A 17950-nucleotide genomic window follows, 5' to 3' on the forward strand; every position below is an offset into this window, starting at 1 on the left:
TAATTAAGCAACTTAGTTCTGGGGGTGGGGAGCACTTGTGCTTGAGTGAGTGTAACATGGACGACAAGCTCAGAAGCCACCCTCAGGAAAACCATCTGTTCTTTCTCACTGGCCTGGGGTCACCAACTAAGCTGCGCACTAGCTGGCCAACGAGCCTGGGCTCTTCCTGCCTCCATCTCCCCAGTGCTGAGGTTAGAAGGGCACAGCCCAACTCCCTGTGCTTGCACAGCAAGCAGCTAACCCACTGAGCTGTCCTACTAGTCCTGACTAGCTTCAGTTAAAACACTTAGGACACCTAGACAATTTTTGTGACATTGGTCAATTTCAAAATAGAATCTTTATTTGATTAATGTGGTTTTTTTTGTTTTTGCTGTTTTGTGGTTTTTTGTTTGTTTGTTTGGAGACAGGGTCTCATGTGGTCATGCAGGCCTTGACCTCACTTACAGCCCAAGATAATCCTTAACTCTGGACCTTCCCATCTCCACCCGCCCAGGGCTGGGGTTACACACATGATCACTGTGCTCAGCAGTTTACTCCCTTATTTAAAATACATGATTGGGTTACATGAATCTCTATTTTCCTAGTTCAGCCTTATGTAGTGAGAATTGTATAATTTTGGTTTCTTTAAAAGAAACACAGAATGTTATGGAATTTATTTCTATCTCGCCTTTCTTTCTTAGGACAGTAACACAACAGGACTAGAAGACGAACTGCATGTCCCTCTGCGATCCCTGTCTTCAAAAGATGCTTCAAAACCCACATACGACACAATAGTACTCAGGTGAGTGCAGTGGTAAATGAGATTTCAGGGGAGAGGATATACAAACAGATTCTGATAAATTAACGGTGTTATGATTCTAATTTGCTAAGATATCAGAAACAGGGTACTTAACAAGCAAATTAAGAATGAGAAAAGTACAGTCAGTTCCAGACCCATTTTTTCCCGGTATACATGGAGCTGACAAGAGAGAGAGAGAGAGAGAGAGAGAGAGAGAGAGAGAGAGAGAGAAAGAAAGAAAGAAAGAAAGAAAGAAAGAAAGAAAGAAAGAAAGAAAGAAAGAAAGAAAGAAGGAGACTCTATCACCAGGGTGTTGGTATAAAGATTGTGGAAGATGTCTTTTATCTAGTGCTAGGGTTTGAACACGTGGCCTCACACATGCTAGGCAAGTACTCTATCATTGTGCTACAATTTTAGTACAAAGAAGATTTAAAGAATAACAAAAACAAAGATAAATGAATTTGTTATGCATAATAAAAGTGATTTGGGGGCCATATATTAGCTTCTTTAGGGGTGATCCTGCTACTGCATTACTTACTGAACTCTGATTCAATGAATACTGCATTCATTCACTAAAAAAAAAAAAAAAAATAGCATTCCAGGTATGGTAGTGCACACCTTTCATCTTAGCACTCAGGAAAGCCCAGAAAGGCAGATTTCTGTGAGTTTGAGGCTAGCCTGGTTTACATGGTGAGTTCCCAGACAGCCAGAGCTGTACAGTAAGCCCCTGTGCAAAAACAGACAAACCCCCAGCACAAGAAACACTTACGCAACAGTGATGCAAGCTTCCCTGACCACCTGGGACCTGAGATCCTTAGCGGACAGCTTAAGCGCTCCATCCAACAAACGCAAGTGCTGGAAAAAGCAATCATACTGTGCAGCCCCAGCAACAAGCAGCGCTCTGATTTTCTTAAGCTAAAAGAGAAATTTCATTATTGATATAAAAGTTGGCAGTGCTGCAGAAAAGGTATCCAAACTATATCATCTACACACTTAAAGGGTTTGTCTTTGAAATGAACTGTATGGCTAATTAAATTCGGAAATTTTAGTGGCACTGAATGCACCATGAAAATAAACATCAAACAACAAAAAGCTTCCTGGAAAAACGGCATTACAAGCTTACACAGATGTGGAACAAACACATATATACATGAAAAAGTAAATTTAAATTTTAAGTCATTATTTTTTAAGTACAACAAAATATAATTACATGAATTTTACCATTTTAAAAGTTTTAACACTATATTTAACTACATTCACAATGTTGGATAACCACTATCATTACCTATTAATGTCCCTCCTTTTCCTTCTCCCTTCCCTACTGTGTTCATGTGTGTGTGTGTGTGTGTGAGAGAGAGAGAGAGAGAGAGAGAGAGAGAGTGCTTAAGCTTAAACCTAAGGCCTCATATATCCTAAGCAAATAAGAAACAATCAGTTCATAAAAAATGAAAATATGGTGAGCAAAAGAAAAACTAATAATAAACTCAGTAAAGTAAATACACAAAACTGTTCAGCTGCACTGACAGAAACCAAAGTTGCAAGAAAGATTGTATTTGCACATCAGAGAGGCAAAAACCTTACAAACTTCATAGCATACAACACCAAAGAGAAAATAAATGCTCAAAAATGTGAGTAAAATTATGAAGGACTACAGCCTTCATTCATTGACTAAAACTGCATGAATCTTTAACCAAGAACCCACGTGTAAGTATTCTAGCCTACTGAAACAGGATTGTTACAAGTATGAGCAAGGCTTGGGAGTACTTATTAACTCCATACCAAGGGGGAAAGGGAGCACAAGGACATTTACTACATCATTAAGGTTGAGCCTGGTGGTGACCCCTTGAGTCCAACACTCAGGAGGCAGAGGTAGGCCAATCGCTTTGTCTGTGAGTTTGAGGCCAGCTTACTTTACACAGCCAGCTGTGGGACAGCCAAGGATACCAGAGACCCTATCTACAAAAACAGAATATAAACAAACAAAAAACAACCCCACCACCTCATTTAAAAAAAACAACCTAAAAATCTATAAAATCATCAAATGTGAATTTTAGTAAGTTGCACATACATATATTAAACTAAACAATGTATGTACACATTGATTATCATTCAGTAAATATCTGAGCAACTATGACATGCTTAACATCTATAATAGGTATACTGAAGAGGCACAACTTATTAAATAAAACAGAGCAAGAAATTAAGCATTGTTTAGTTTTAATAAAAGGAATGGAGAGTGCAATGTTTATGTCGTCACACATGTCTGGATGCACAGAGAAAATGTCATACTCTCAAAACCATTCAGACTAATTATTTCTAAATAACTACTTTTAAAGGAAAACAAAAACCTTCAGGTTCAAGTATTTATATCTTTTATTTTAACCTGCGGTGTTTCTCCATAAGTCAAGTAATGATAAAGTTTTTTTTTAGTGCTGATTTATTCATGATTTAGAATGGAAAGTAAACAAAAATCCTATTTAAACAAATTCAGAGCACTATTTTCTGTGTTAAGAACATGCTAAACATTCAAAACTACAGACTTCTTAACAGAGATGGGAAACAATCTGTACTGCATAACGTCATAAAAGCACTATTTGTCAGGACAGGAACCTCTGAGAGAACAGGCATCTTCAAATAGACCCTTTCCTGGCTTCTTGAAGATACTGAAGTACTCTCTGTAATCTGGCCAAATTTGACAACATCACAAAATGTAAAATACAATATAGAACTTAAGTCAACACAACCATTATTTTAAGTCATCAAATACTTCCTTCAAGCAATCTACTGTAAATAACTTATTCCTAACTTACGGATGATCAAAGTTTTGTCAATCATTCACCCACGTTCATTACAGTCACTAGAGAGCAGACAGTCAGATGAATGGACACACTGCTGTGAAATTATGCTAATGCTGAACAAATGCTGGCACGTCCTCTTGCCTCAGGGTGCACTGACGATGGTGCCTACAAGCAGCGATGTGACTCGAGAGAGGCTAGGTCAGAACTCTCTCAACCTCACAAACAACCCAAGGAGACAAGACAACCAGGCTGTGGGTCAGGCACTGATGTGATCAGCAAAAATAGAAGAAAAACTTAGTGTAAAGCTGATACTACATATTAATTCCATGTTTCCCACAGAGAATCGGTACCCATCAGATTCTAATTATAACCACTATCAGCTTGTGCTCCAGTTCAACACATAGTCTCTTCAGGTTTTGAACTAGACGAGATGGGAAATACAAAGAATGAAAAACTCACCGCATTGGCACGCTGGTCCCAGTCATGTTTGTCATCTGACAAAATTTCCCTGATCTTATTTAACGTTTCTTCAAGTTCTCGACTAGAATAGATCTTAAAGAAAAGATTTAAAATTAGAGCAACATTTCTTGGTGTGGATAACAAAATTAAGCACCAGTGTTTGAAATAGCCTTTTATATAACAAGGTCATTTTACATTCTTACCACCACTTTCAATGGAGACCCTTACAGACAACAGATGCCCCAATGTCCTTTCTTGCTGCCCCCTTTCCTACTTGTCCCCATGTGAACAACCTCAAACATCCAATGGAGCAGATGTCCAAGGAGGAACATAAAGAAGCAGTATCTCAAAAATTAATTCATATACTATTATAAAATATTGTTTAAAAGACATACTTTACTTTAGTTTTGTAAAACTAGTTGAAAAAAATTGCTAGTGCCAAAATAGAGTAAGCATATAACTTACTTGGCTACATTGTGTCACCACAAAAGGGAAGACAAAACTCAAAACAGGTCTTTGTGGCAACATTTTATAAGAAATATATTTATGACACGTGATAAATATACTTATTATAAACAGCATGCCTAACTGTAGTACAAGGTGCTACACTGGAAGACAATGTAAAGACATTCTCTAAACCATGAAAGAAGAGAAAGGTCACCACAGAAATTAACGGTGTCATTCTTAAGCTGTTTCTCCCCGCACTCCCTGCGCCTCTCCCACGGGTAAGAACACTGGGTTAGGACTCAGCTGCAGAGAGCTCTCGGTTTCGAGCTTCCCTAGCTGACTGAGTAACGGCTTCCACGTAAAGAACACGGGAAGATCAAGTGTCGGAGGGGAAATTATGATTCTGATTTTAAACAAGTTGTGTTTGAGATGTCTCTGAGACCCCTGAAAGAAAATGCCAAATAAAACTGAGTGTGAATATTTAATTGGCCAAATAAAGAATGATTCATCTGTAAAGGAAATAGATGTGAAACAGACAAACAGGAGGGGAGTAAAATGGGAAAACACTGATTTACAACTATTACAACAAACTGAATGAAAGAAGAAGATTAACCCAGTTGGTTTTAGGTGCTGTGATAACGTTAAGTGATCTGAAGCTAGAAAAAGGTAAGGATGCTAATGCAGGTGGACTTAGAAATAAACACCAAGTACAAACATCCCAGTACTGAGATAGGAAGATGCAAACGGATTCTCTAACCAAGAAGCTATTTGCAATTGACAGTTGCTGGGGAGGGAAATCAGTTTTCTTCACACACATGCACTGTTTTCCAATTTTTAAATTTTATTTTATGTGTATGAATGTTTTGCCTACATATATGCACATGTGCTACATGTGCGCCTGGTGCCTGTGGAGATCAGAAGTTGCTGGATATGCTGGTCCTGGAGTTAAGGATAGTTAGGAGCCATCATATAGGTGCTAGGAATCCAACCTGTGTCTTCTGCAAGAGAAGCAAGTGCTCTTAACTGTGGAGCCATCTCTCCTGCCCACCAAATCAGTTTTCACTCTTTGTAAGACTGACACTGGGTATATCATCACATTCCAGGGCAGTATTTGTGCTGAGGAATAGCGCATCAACACTAAATGAACTCCATGCCTTTTGTGTATGCTGTTCTTGTTTCTCTTTTGAAAGATTTATTTATTTATGTGTATGGGTGTGTTATCTACATGTATGCTTGCATACCTGAAGAGGGTATCAGGTCCCATGGAACTACAGTTATAGACAGTTGTGAGTCACCATATAGGTGCTGGGAATTGAACTCAGGACCCCTGGAAGAACAGCCAGTACTCTTAACCTCCAAGGCATCTCTCCAACACTTTTGTTTTATTTTAATGAGAGAAAAAGAACAGGAAGTTGGAAGATTCTGGGGGGAGGGGAAAGAATATGACGAAAATATATTGTGAAAATTTTTTTGTTTTGTTTTGATTTTTGAGACAGGGTTTTTCTGTGTAACAAGAGTCCTCGCTATCCTGGACATGGTTTGTAGAACAAGTTGGTCAATTTCCCAGAGATCCGCTTGCCTCTGCCTCCTGACTGCTGGGATTACAGGCATGCACCACCATGCCCAGCATGAAAAAAAATGTTTTAAATGACATCATTTTAAAGAGAAAAATATCAAGAACAGAGAGCTCAACAGGAAAGGATATGGACCTAAAAACAGCATTTAGAGAATATGTAGTCATACATATAAATGTATACAAACATACACACTGTATACACACACCGATTTTTTTCCCTCCCCTCTATTTCTGGCAATCAAACCAGCGGCCATGTGAATGCTACGCAAGTACCTGCCACTAAACTATACCTCTCACTCAGTTTTTCATTTGTGCAACTGGTTCATTCCTTTTACCATGTGGGTTTGAGAGTTCAACTTCAGGTTGGCAGCTTTAATGAAAGCTCCTTTATGTACCAACCCATCTTACCAGTCCACTTCTTTTTAAATAGTGAAACCTAGCAATGTTTACTAGAGAGCAAGAAGCCTCTAAAAAGCAGGAGCTGGAACTCACATAAGGTCACTGATCTCTGTGAGTGTGGTAAGAAATCAGAAAATAGCAGGTGTGGAGCACTGGCCCTGGACCATGGCCAATGGTCCTGCAATAGGGACCAAGCCGGGCAGCCCTCTGATGGCTGCAGAACACAAGTACTTCCAAAAGGGCGCCAACATAATCTAACAGCATAGATGTCAGACTGCTAAGCGCTTGTGCTGTGTGCTGTGTAACTGCCTTTCTGCAGAAGACATTTCTGGGCTATGAGATTGAGAAAAACTGTTAAGTTTAGAAATATCTATAGTTGTGTTTTTGCAGAGTATTTAAAAATCAGAAACACAAGATTTTAATGCATTACGAACAACGTTACTGCAAGAGCCTGCAGCACCAAAGCCTGGGTGAGAAGCAAAGCACAGGCCAGTGGAAAAGATGACTGCTGGGGACCTCTGTGTGCCAGAGAGGCAGAGCACTGTGCAAAGTATGCAGGTCATGAGCAACAGGGGCACTGCAGCCAGTGACTGGGAGAAAGCAATTTGACCAGGTAACAAAAATTCAGTATGTGAGGTAGGTAACTCATGAATGAAGGTGGAGAGGTGGTAAAAAAAAAAAAAAAAAAAAAAAAAGCTGATGTTTCAGATGAGTATGGACGCACACACCTTTAATCACAATGGTTGGAAGTCACAGGCAGGCAGATCTCTGGAAGTTCGAGGCCAGCCTGGTCTACAAAGTGAATCCAGGACGGCCAGGACAGTTACATAGAGAAACTATATCTCAAAAAAACAAGACAAAACAAAACCAAAAACTAAACCTGATTTTTCATCCAAATGAAAAGGAGGTCACCAAGTACAATATGAAGGAGGAAACTGGGAAAATGGGGAGAAGGGCTATAAACTAGGGAGTGGAGGGAGGTCAATACAGAAAAGCTGAGTGACAACACCAAGATTGTTTGGCAAAGCCTCAAGGGATCATGCTATTTTATACTTATCTAAAATTAAATTACATGTAATGTGTGCACACGCACGCGCACACACACACACACACACACACACACACACACACGCCACGCTTAGATGAAGTTACACCACTTGGGCTTTGGCTAACAATGCTCCCTACAAGAGCTATAGATTCCCGAACAGAAACCACAGTACCAAGCATGAGAAGCCTCCATTCAAGTTGTTGGTCAGGGTAGTCCAAATGACTCCCAAAGTAATATAGGCTACTGCTGTTGCCCTCAGAGGCTGAAGGGAAGACACTGCTGCTGAAAACCCAGAACATAGAACGTATAAGGCTTGGATAAATTAATCTGGATCTAATCTGAAAGCTTCCTTCCTGTGTTCTAGCTTCCATAGTGCCAGAAGTACGATGGAAGCCAGCAAGGAAGGGAAGCAACTGATCCTATACAGTAGTGGTGCCTATGAATCGGAACCCTGACCAGTGTGGCAAATACCTAAATAAAGGTGCAATAGTAGTAACTCGAATCTTTGTGGTGATTAACTGTTGTCTAATTGGACTTAGACACACAGCAGGAGGAAAAACATGCTTGCTGCTCGGAACCTAGCCAACTGCTCTGCACTGTGAGGTCATGGATCTTAGAAGATAACCTGCTACTGCCATTGTACTGCATAATTTCTAACTTCCATTCTAAAACTTATCCTTTCATCCACAGGTAATTTATCTCACTCATCAAAGAATCTTCTCTTTACAGCAAGCCAAGACCATTACAAAAAAACACAACTGGGGCTAGAGTTGGCTCAGTAGTTAAGAGCACTTGTTGCTACTGCAGAGGCCCTGCGTTCAATATCCAGCACCAGCATGGTGGCTCACAACCATCTATAACTCCAATCCCAGGGATCCAGAGCTCTCTTCTGATTCTGGAGGCAGCAGACACACACGTGCTAGACACAATGCAGAGATCTGGGGGCATGGGGAGGCCAGTCCCAATGGGTACATCTTCAGTAAAACTCCTACACTTAAGGTTCAGGGAATATTTCAGAGGAGGGGTGGAAAGACTTAAGAGCCAGAACACCAGGAAGTCTGTTGAGAAACAGCTGCCCAAACAATGAGAGTATCAACAGACATGCAAATGTAGAAGGAGAAAAGTCTTACACAGACAAAAGAACTACAGGCAACTACAGACTGCTGAGAGATGGAGAATCAGCGTCTCCAAGAGCCCAGTCCCTAACTGGTTAACCAATACAAAATGGTCAGCCTGTAATCATATTCACATAATCAACAAAAATGGACTCAGTTCATCTCTACATAATGTGACAATAATAATAAGAAATAAGGTCACTAATTTGAGAGGGAGCTCCAAGGAGAGTATGGAAAAAGTTGGAGGGAAGAGTGCAAAGGAGGAATACTCATTATATTTTAATTTTAAGATCTATTAAATAAAAATAAAGGAAGAAAGATGGGAGAAAAAAAAAGAATGTATTAGTGTTAAGGGTGGTAGTAATAGCTAGCATGTGCTTACCATGCATTCCCTGGCATTGCCAAATTTAATCATCACAGTATCCTGGGGTAGACAGTAACCATTCCTCATTCTAAACACAGTGCAGCCAGTGCAGCTGATCCTTAGGTAATGGTGGTCTGTTGTCCACAACAACACATAACAACAGCAAGGATTTGGCCAGGACCTCACAGAAGCCGTGAAGGACAATGAGGACAGCAAGCACAGTTAACTCACCACCATTTATGCTAGAGCTTTAATGAAAGGAAAATTCTACTTTAATAATAGCATGGGCATTGAAGAAACAGAGTCTCTAGGGGCAATGATGGTGATGCAATGGGTGGTTGGGAAGCCTGTTCTCCTTCCCAAGGCTGGGCAGCCATGATACTGTAATAACCCAATTCTGGTGGAACATACAGAACAATGAACAATGATCACATCCAGCCAAGTTTCACAACTGTTCCTAGAACACTAACCATTCCTTTATATGAAAGGCTACAAAATACAAAGGGAGAGGGAAGCATCTTAAGAGAAAAAATAGATTTTAAATGCACTCAAATCAGAAGCATTTTTAAAGCTTTCCAGTAACTTTTTAAGACCTTCAATAACTTAAGGCCTGCTTTTCCTTTGAGTGAGCAGGACAGCTCACAGTGTAAGGTTGTATGCAAATAAAGCTCCACAATCTTTCAAGGCCACATTCAGCAGGGACCCCTATAGCAGAAGCAGCATTCTGAGTGATAAGAAGGGCAGGCAGTGTGTGAGGAAATGCACATTTCACTTTTCTTTTTCAGACTCTCTCTTTTCTTTTGCCTCTCTCTATATTTTTGGGGGGGCGGTAAGGAAGGACCATAGAAGAAAGTGAGATAAAGCATTTTCCTACACCAGAGGACTCTTCAAAATGAGGTACCCAACCTTATCTGTCTTAAGAGTGGTATAATAATCTTTTATAGCAAAATCTAGTAAAACGAAAGGGCTGTAGCTATGCAATTCCATACATATGACACCTCAAGAAGCTCCTATAAGAGCCAGGTATGGTAGCACCTGCAATCCCAGCATGCTTGGCAGTTGGAGGTAGAAGGATCAGAAATTTAAGAACAAACTGGACTACACGAGATCTTATTTTAAAAACAAGCTAGGGAACAAAAGCATCTTACAGATAAATTAAAAATTTTTATAAACAGCATGCCTTAAACACAGCACTCAGGAGGCAGAGGCAGATAGATCTCTGTGAGTTTGAGGCCAGTCTGGTCTATAGAGCGAGTTCTAGGACAACCAGGGCAACACAGGCAGTTTTCTGTCTTGGAAAACAAACCAAACCTAAAACAGATAGACAGACACACAGACAGATAGATAGGTAGACAGACAGACAGACAAGCAAATAAATCTTATAAACAACAACCGTCATTACAGCATAATACAGAGTAGCAAAAAGTTTGAAACATACAGAACCTCATTAAGGAAAGGACACATGAACTCTACTCATACCATCAACATCGGAACAGAATTACAAACTGAGCATTGTAGAAACAATGGGTACAAGGTCATGTCATTTGTAGGAGTGCTGCAAACACATTGTGTTTACCTGTTCATTAAACATGAATGATTGCCTTACTTGAGGGTATGTTCTTTCTGAGTCCTTTAGTTATACCCAGGGGGAAAACGGTCAGGTCTCTATTTGTCAGGCTCTAACATTCCCTGGGGTCAAAACTAATTACTTCAAAAACATGAACGTTACAACTGACATTGCAATGTAATATGATTAATTCATGGATTTAATTTTACTTAAGCTTTGCTGAAAAACTAATTTGAAAATCTAATTATGACAATAACTAATGGCTTGATAATGTCTACTGTATCATTCATATATTCATTTAAGGGAAAACTTTTTTAAACATTTTAAAATTTCCTTTTTGTTTTTTTTCAAGACAGGGTCTCTGTATGTAGTTCCGGCTGTCCTAGAACTCACTCTACAGATGAGATGTGCCTGCCTCTGCCTCCCGAGCGCTGGGAATAAAGACGTGCACCACCACCATCCCAGCTAAGATGTCAGTGAGCTTGATCACGTGGGCCAACCAAAGAAAGATGCTCACCTCTGTGGACTGAATGCTCTGAAAAAGCATACATTTTGACTGTTAGAGAAAAGTTATTTTTGGATAAAATAAAGACTTTAATGTAATCTATACATTTTGTGTCCCTGCAGCTTTAACCCTTAAGTGTACTGTTTGCAGCGCTCACGCTCAACAATGCAAACTGTCCCAGGTGTGCCAGGGCTGCCCTGTGACCAAAGTTGTGCAAAACCATTCCGTTTTCTCCAATGACTTTTCGAGGCCGCAGCACTTCGAGAAGACAACTATGTCATTCTAACGTTTATCCTAGATACAATGGCTCTACTAGACTGTCTGCTATGTCTCTTCTCACTGTGTATGGTGTGTGTGCGTGTGTGTGTGTGTGTGTGTGTGTGTGTGTGTGTGTGTGTGTGTATGTGGCCATGGGGGGGGGGCGGGGTCAGAAGACAACTGTGGAGCCGGTCTTCTCCCTGCACTGTAACATGGGTTTCAGGGCAACCAGCTTGCCAGGCTTACACTACAAAGTGCTCGACCCATGAGCCATCTAGCTATACGCCCAAATAAAAAACTTTAAAGGGAGATAAAAAGGACATGAAGCGGCAGAGACAGTATCATGGGGGATGCCACTTCCCTGGAAACCTTACCTGAATAGAAGGAACATCTGTAAATGCTTTTATAAAATCGTCTTCATCAACCGCTCCAGCCCCTCCCTCTTTAGAAGCACCTGTTAATTAAAAAGAAATTGGCTTTCTAAGGTATATTTTTAGGTATCTTAGCAATAAGGACAATGTGAAATATCCCTTTGATATGAACAACAGCACAATTTTGAAGGATATTCCAATGTACATGAAAACGTTTCAAAACAGGACAACTTCCAGAAAAGTCAAGGCACATGGTAGTAGTTGGCTATTTCCTAACACAAAGGCAGAAGTCCAACCCCACAAACATCAATGCATTACCAAGGACACAAATAAAAGGGAAAAGCTAACCATGTAAAAACTGAACAGTAGGTCAGGTGTGATGGTCAAGCTTGTAATCCTAGCACTTGGAAGGCTGTGCAGCAGACTGCAGCAAGCTTAATGCCAGCCTGGGCTACATAGTAAATAAAACTTGTCTCAAAAAACCTAACTCAATCAGCAACTGAAAATTTTAAAAGACATTAAATTTCAAAAAAATGACAAGAAACAATGGAAACAATCTATATAAGATGCTTTATTTAGAAACACATGTGAAAGAAATGAGGGTTTTGGAGTTAAATTTAATTATATGAACTTTCACATATTGTACCCAGAAAAGCAATATGGTAAGCTAGTAAGCAGCAGCTATTTAAGAGCTGATGGTTAAGTTACTATCTTTCAGCTCCACTGCTATTCTTATCTGAGATGTTGGATCTAAAACCTACTAAAGTGCCATTTCTGTTAGTTTTAATGATTTTCTGTTACTGTCATCAGGTGATATTAGCGAAAGACTGAAAGTGCAAGAACTGGGGACTTCCTCCTTCTCTGTGGGGACCTTCCTGTTCTTGTAGGTAAAGCTCCAGTAAGTCTGACAGATGGCTCCTTCAAGTCAGGAGTTTTCCTAACCCCCGCTGAACCCACTCACTGTGCTCCAAAGACAGCACCAGTCAGCTAACCCTTTTCATAGACAGCAGAGTCCTAGACTGAAGGACACCTCTTTTAAGGTTCTACAGGGTTTTTACTAGCATCTTAATTGGATACAATAATGTGTTTACACTTTTTTTTTACATACACATAATTTATTTCTGTAATATTCACCCCCTTATCTCACTTGTTCTCCCTTCCATTATTTCTGATTCCCTTCTCTTCCAAGCTGTGTCTTTTTACTGTTGTGTCTCTCTCTCTCTCTTTTTTTTTTTGGGGGGGGGCAAGTGCTTAATTCGGGTTGTTTCAGAGTCTGTTTACAGAAACATGAGCTACACCACTGAAGATGTCTCCCTCCCACATCGACCACTAAGTGTAAGCCCTCAGGGACGACTGGTGCATCACAAGCCCCGCCCTCTGTGACAGGGCTAAGACCCAGTCTTGTGTAATCAAAGTGGCTGTAAGAGAAGAATGCCACAGCCACGCGATGCCTAGAAAGAACATTCACAGCCTTACACTTTTCTTTCCTGTTTCCTCCAGCACTTACATTCTTTCCTCCCCTCCTTCCACAAGGGAAAGGGGGCTATAATGTCCCCTTCCTTGGAAGGAGTGGTATACTGTCCCAAATTGTGGCCAGGTACTCCGCAGTCATAGCACAGTCTGTGAGTTTCCGCAGTCCCCCCTGACCACAACAGTGTTCTTAACCAACGAGCCATCATTACAGCCCTATTTTCTTATTCTTAATTCACCAAAATCCACTGAGTATGCCTAACCCAAGATTCAAACTCTGCAGTGCTCTAAGAGTTGAAACAATTTGAGCATTGTGATAACTAATCTTTATAATCAATTCAACTGTATTTAAAATCCAGTCAGGTACCTCTAGGTATGTGTATAAGAGTGTTTCCAGAAAGGGTTAAGAGAAGAGGGAAACCCACCTTTAAGTGTGGATGACACCATCCCATGGGTCTGAGCTAGAATAAAAAGTGAAAGGGAGCTGGCTGAGCACCAGCATTCTGCGCACCTGCATCCTGACTGCTGACACGGTAACTAGCTGCCTTGCTATCCAGGCACCAGGTCTTCCAAATTCTAAGTCAAACAAAACCACTCTGGCCCTATGCTGTCTCTTGTTAGCTGCTTGGTCAGAGCAAAGAGAAAAGCAAGTAATGCAAGCAGTATTGCCCCCAATTCCAGGGGATCCAATGCCTTCTTCTGGTCTCTGTAGGCTATGGACATGCAAGCAGGACACAGGCATACATGAAGGGAAAACACCCAAACACATAAAATAAGTAAAAATAAATTAAAAAATTAAAAGTAATGTAGGCCACCTCCTAACTGAGCTTGGGTTAACACAGACAGTTAGTTCTAGTTGCTAACTCTAACTGAAACATTTAACTATTTGTTTGGTGTAAAAATTCAATACTTAAAATACACAAATTCTTATTATAAGGGAAAATCAACTTTTAGAGCTTTCCAATTAGATATTTTAAAGTTTGGCGCTAGATCCTGCCAAAGGCAATCTATGAATTCAATGTAATTCCTATCAAAATTCCAACACAATTCTTCAAAGAAATTGAAAGGATAACTTTCAGGTTTTTTATGGAAACACAAAAAACCAGAGATAGCTAAGACAGTCCTGAATAGTAACAAAACTGCCATTCACCATTCACCCCTGCAAACTCAACTATGAAGCTGTAATGATTAAACAAACAAACAACAGTATGGCACTGATAAAAACTGACAGGCTGACCAATGGAATCAAACTGAAGACCTGGATGTTAGTCCTCACACCAATGACATCTGCTTGATTATTTTTTAAAAACTACAACTACACACTGGAAAAAAGATAGCATCTTTAACACATGTTGCTGGTCAAACTGGATGACTACATGTAGAAGAATACAAATAAATGTACTTACCACCCTGCACCAAAAACAAACAAACAAACAAACAAAAAACAAACAAACAAAAAAATCAAGCTCCAAATGGATTAAGGACCTTACCATAAGGCCAGACAGACTGAATAGTATAGAAGAGAAAGTGGGGAATAATCTTAAACTCACTGGCACAGGAAAAAAACTTTCTGAACAAATACCAATAGCACAGGCACTAAGAACAATAAAATGGGACCTTATGAAACTGAAAAGCACCATTATTCAGACAAAGATGTAGGCTACAGAATAGAAAAAGAATTTTAGCAACCACACATCTAATAGCAGGCTAATATCAAGAAAACAAACAACCCAATATAAAAATGGGGTACAGATCTATACAGAGAATTCTCAAAAGTGGAAATTCAAAGAGTTGAGAAGCACTTAAAGAAACTTTCAATGTCCTTAATCTTTCAGGGAAATGCAAATCAAAACTATTTGGGATTTCATCTTACACCAGCCAGAATAGCCAAGATCAACAAAACATATGACAGCTCATGCTGGCAAGGAAGGGAAACATTCAACCACTGCTGGTAGGACTGCAAACTTACATAGCCACTATGGAAAACAGTGCCGTGGTTCTTCAGGAAGCTGGGAAGAGATGTACCTCAGGCTATACCACTTGTGGAGGCTGAATGAGACTGGTCCTTATAGACTTGTATATTTGCATGGTTAGTCCCCATCTGAGGAGCTGCCAGGGAAGAAGCGGGAAGTGTGGCCTTGCTGGAGGAGACGTGTCACTAGGAGTGGTGCTGTGAAGTTTCAAAAGCCAAAGCCAGGCCCAGTGAGTAACAGTCACTGCCTCCCTGCTCCCACCTTCCTCTCCGTTTGTTGCTCTCAGCTACTTCTCCAGCAGCATGTCTGCCTGTCTGCCTGTCTGCCACTGTGGTCCCCACCATGATGATAATAGACTAAAACCCTGAAAATGTAAGCAAGCTTCCGGTTAAATGCTTTCTTTTACAAGAATTGCCTTGGTCATGGTATCTGTGACAGTTTCAACAGGAATGACACCTATAAACTCATGTGTTTGTAGGGAGTGGCACTATTAGGAGGTGTGGCCTTGTTAGAGTAGGTGCGATTTACAGGAAGTGTGTCCCTGTGGGTGTGGCCTTTGAGGTCTCCTAAGCTAGTGTGGCAGTCTCTCTTCCTGCTGTCTATGGATCAAGATGTAAAGTTCTCAACTCCTTCTCCCGCACCACCATGTCTGCCTGCACACTGCCATGCTTCGTACTATCAGAATGGACTAACCAGCCCAACTAAATATTTTCTTTTATTAGAGTTGCCACGGTCATAATGTCTCTTTACAGCAATAAAACTGAAAGTGAGACAGCATCTCATCACAATGAAAACCCTAACTAAGACAGCACTACTACATACTACTACAGAGACAGTTGCTCAACCATGTTCATTGCTGCTCTATTCATAATTGCCAGAAACTGGAAATGGCTTACATGCCTGCCTGTCAACGAATGAACAGATAAAGAAAAATGTAGTACATTTACACAATAAAATATTACTCAATTCTTTTTAAAAAATCGTAAAATTCACAGAAAAAATTCACCCTGAGTGAGGTGACTCACGCCCAAAAAGACAAATAAAGTATGTATTTATTTATACATGGATGTTAAGTTTTTGATAAGCATGCTATAGTCTGTATAACTACAGAGGTTAGATATATTGTAAAGTGAATAAATAAATTTTAAAATGAGAAAAAAAGATATAAAGAAGTAAGGGAGAGAAAAGGCTCTCCCTCGGAAGGGGAAATAGACTAGTTATTGGGGGCACTAAAATAGGAGGTTCAAATGGGGAGAGGAAAGGAAGAAGAGGAGAGGAGATAGGAAGACAGACAGCTAAAACTAAGGATAATTGAGAAGTTATATGAAAACTCAATTCAGTAGAAGCTTCTTTGAATACGAAACTGTGCACACACCACCCATAATCCTGGCACAGAGGCAGGCAGATCTCTGTGAGTTCGAGGCCAGCCTGGTCTACAAAGCCAGTCCATGACAGCCAAGGCTACACAGAGAAACCCTGTCTAAAAAAAAAGACAAACTAAAAGAGAAGTGTGTTAGTAAGGTGGCACGTAAATGAAAGAAATCTAAACTAGAATGACAAAATAATGGGAGACAAAGCCTCACCTAGACATCTCTGACCACTAAATAAAACCCCAGTGCCAGGAATGGGTTACATCTAATTGAGATGTTGGCCAAAAGGGCCTCATGAAAACCTCCCAACAACCAAGGCTGATTGCTCTCCACAAACTGATGCACGTTTTATACCCTACTGCTGAAGACAACATCTACATAACTCACATAACTCACATGGAGAAGAAGAAGGTGACTATCTAGAGCAACTGTTCTCAACCTGTGGGGCCATGACCATTTGGGGATTGCAAATCAGATAGTTACATTATGTTTCATAACAGTAGAAAAACTACAGTTAAGAAGTAGCAATGAAATAATTTTAAGATTGGAGTCACCACAACATGAGGAACTGTATTAAAGAGTCATAGCATTAGGAAAGTTGAGAACCACTGATCTACTGCCTTCACCCCTCCTAACCAACGCTCATCGTACTGAGAGGTACCGCTGCATGCTATTAGCAGAGAAAGGAAAACGTCAACCCAGCTGCAAACCTTCTTTTGACAATGGTGACCTGCCTGCAAGACACACTGGTGCAATGACGGCACAAAGGTCGCAGAGTAACCCCCCTCTCACTGCCTGGCTGGAACCCATGCCCAACACTGCCCTCTGGCTATCTTAAATCTAACAATTTGGTCCTTAACTTGTTTGTATACAGCAAATCCGGTAGGCACCTGTATGGTTGGTGTGAATGGTTGTTTCAATCTAGCTGATGCTCATCTCTGCGAGCTGAGCTGATGATCATTCTTAGAACTTTGTACTAAGGATAGCTGCTGCTGAAGAGCATACTGGGTACAAGAAGAAATAATGTCCTCAAGGAAGAAATGCGAAGTATGTGAAGCAGTGCACCCTCACCATCCAAATCATTAAAACTAAAGTTAAAAAAGGCTAGTTATAGAACAATAGATAGGAAGGAATATCTTTTCTAAGTATTGGAGGCAGTGGCAAGTTTACAAGCTTAAACTTGAAAACATACTTTTTTAATAAAAACATTCTTTGTTTAATAAAAACATTCTTTGGAGCACCTAGGAATAAACCAACCAAATGAATCTAAAGGGTGTGCTGACTAATTTATGTCAACTTAAAACAAAAGCTAGATGCAACTGAGAGGAAAATGCCTCTACACGATGGGGGTAAAGGTGAGTCAGTAGGTCCCTTTCTTAGTGGTTGATATAAGAGAGCTCAGCCCATTGTTGGCAATATTACCTGTGGGCTGGTGGTCCTGGGAGCCATAAG

The 17950-nt window shown here is 40.3% G+C and overlaps 1 protein-coding gene across 29 annotated transcripts in view; it reads right to left on the reverse strand.

The window, feature by feature from the left end:
- Positions 1 to 17950, reverse strand: part of Clasp2 (cytoplasmic linker associated protein 2) — a 180655-nt gene that overhangs the window by 89504 nt on the left and 73201 nt on the right. For all 29 annotated transcript variants that reach the window (XM_060385138.1, XM_060385132.1, XM_060385124.1 and 26 more), the window contains 3 exons: positions 11689 to 11768; positions 4036 to 4128; positions 1548 to 1693 (listed from right to left, as the gene is read on the reverse strand). In XM_060385138.1, coding sequence (XP_060241121.1) covers positions 1548 to 1693; positions 4036 to 4128; positions 11689 to 11768 — 319 coding nt within the window. The remainder of the gene's footprint in view (positions 1 to 1547; positions 1694 to 4035; positions 4129 to 11688; positions 11769 to 17950) is intronic.

Source organism: Meriones unguiculatus, chromosome 6, assembly GCF_030254825.1.
Source record: "Meriones unguiculatus strain TT.TT164.6M chromosome 6, Bangor_MerUng_6.1, whole genome shotgun sequence".
Classification (NCBI taxonomy): domain Eukaryota; kingdom Metazoa; phylum Chordata; class Mammalia; order Rodentia; family Muridae; genus Meriones; species Meriones unguiculatus.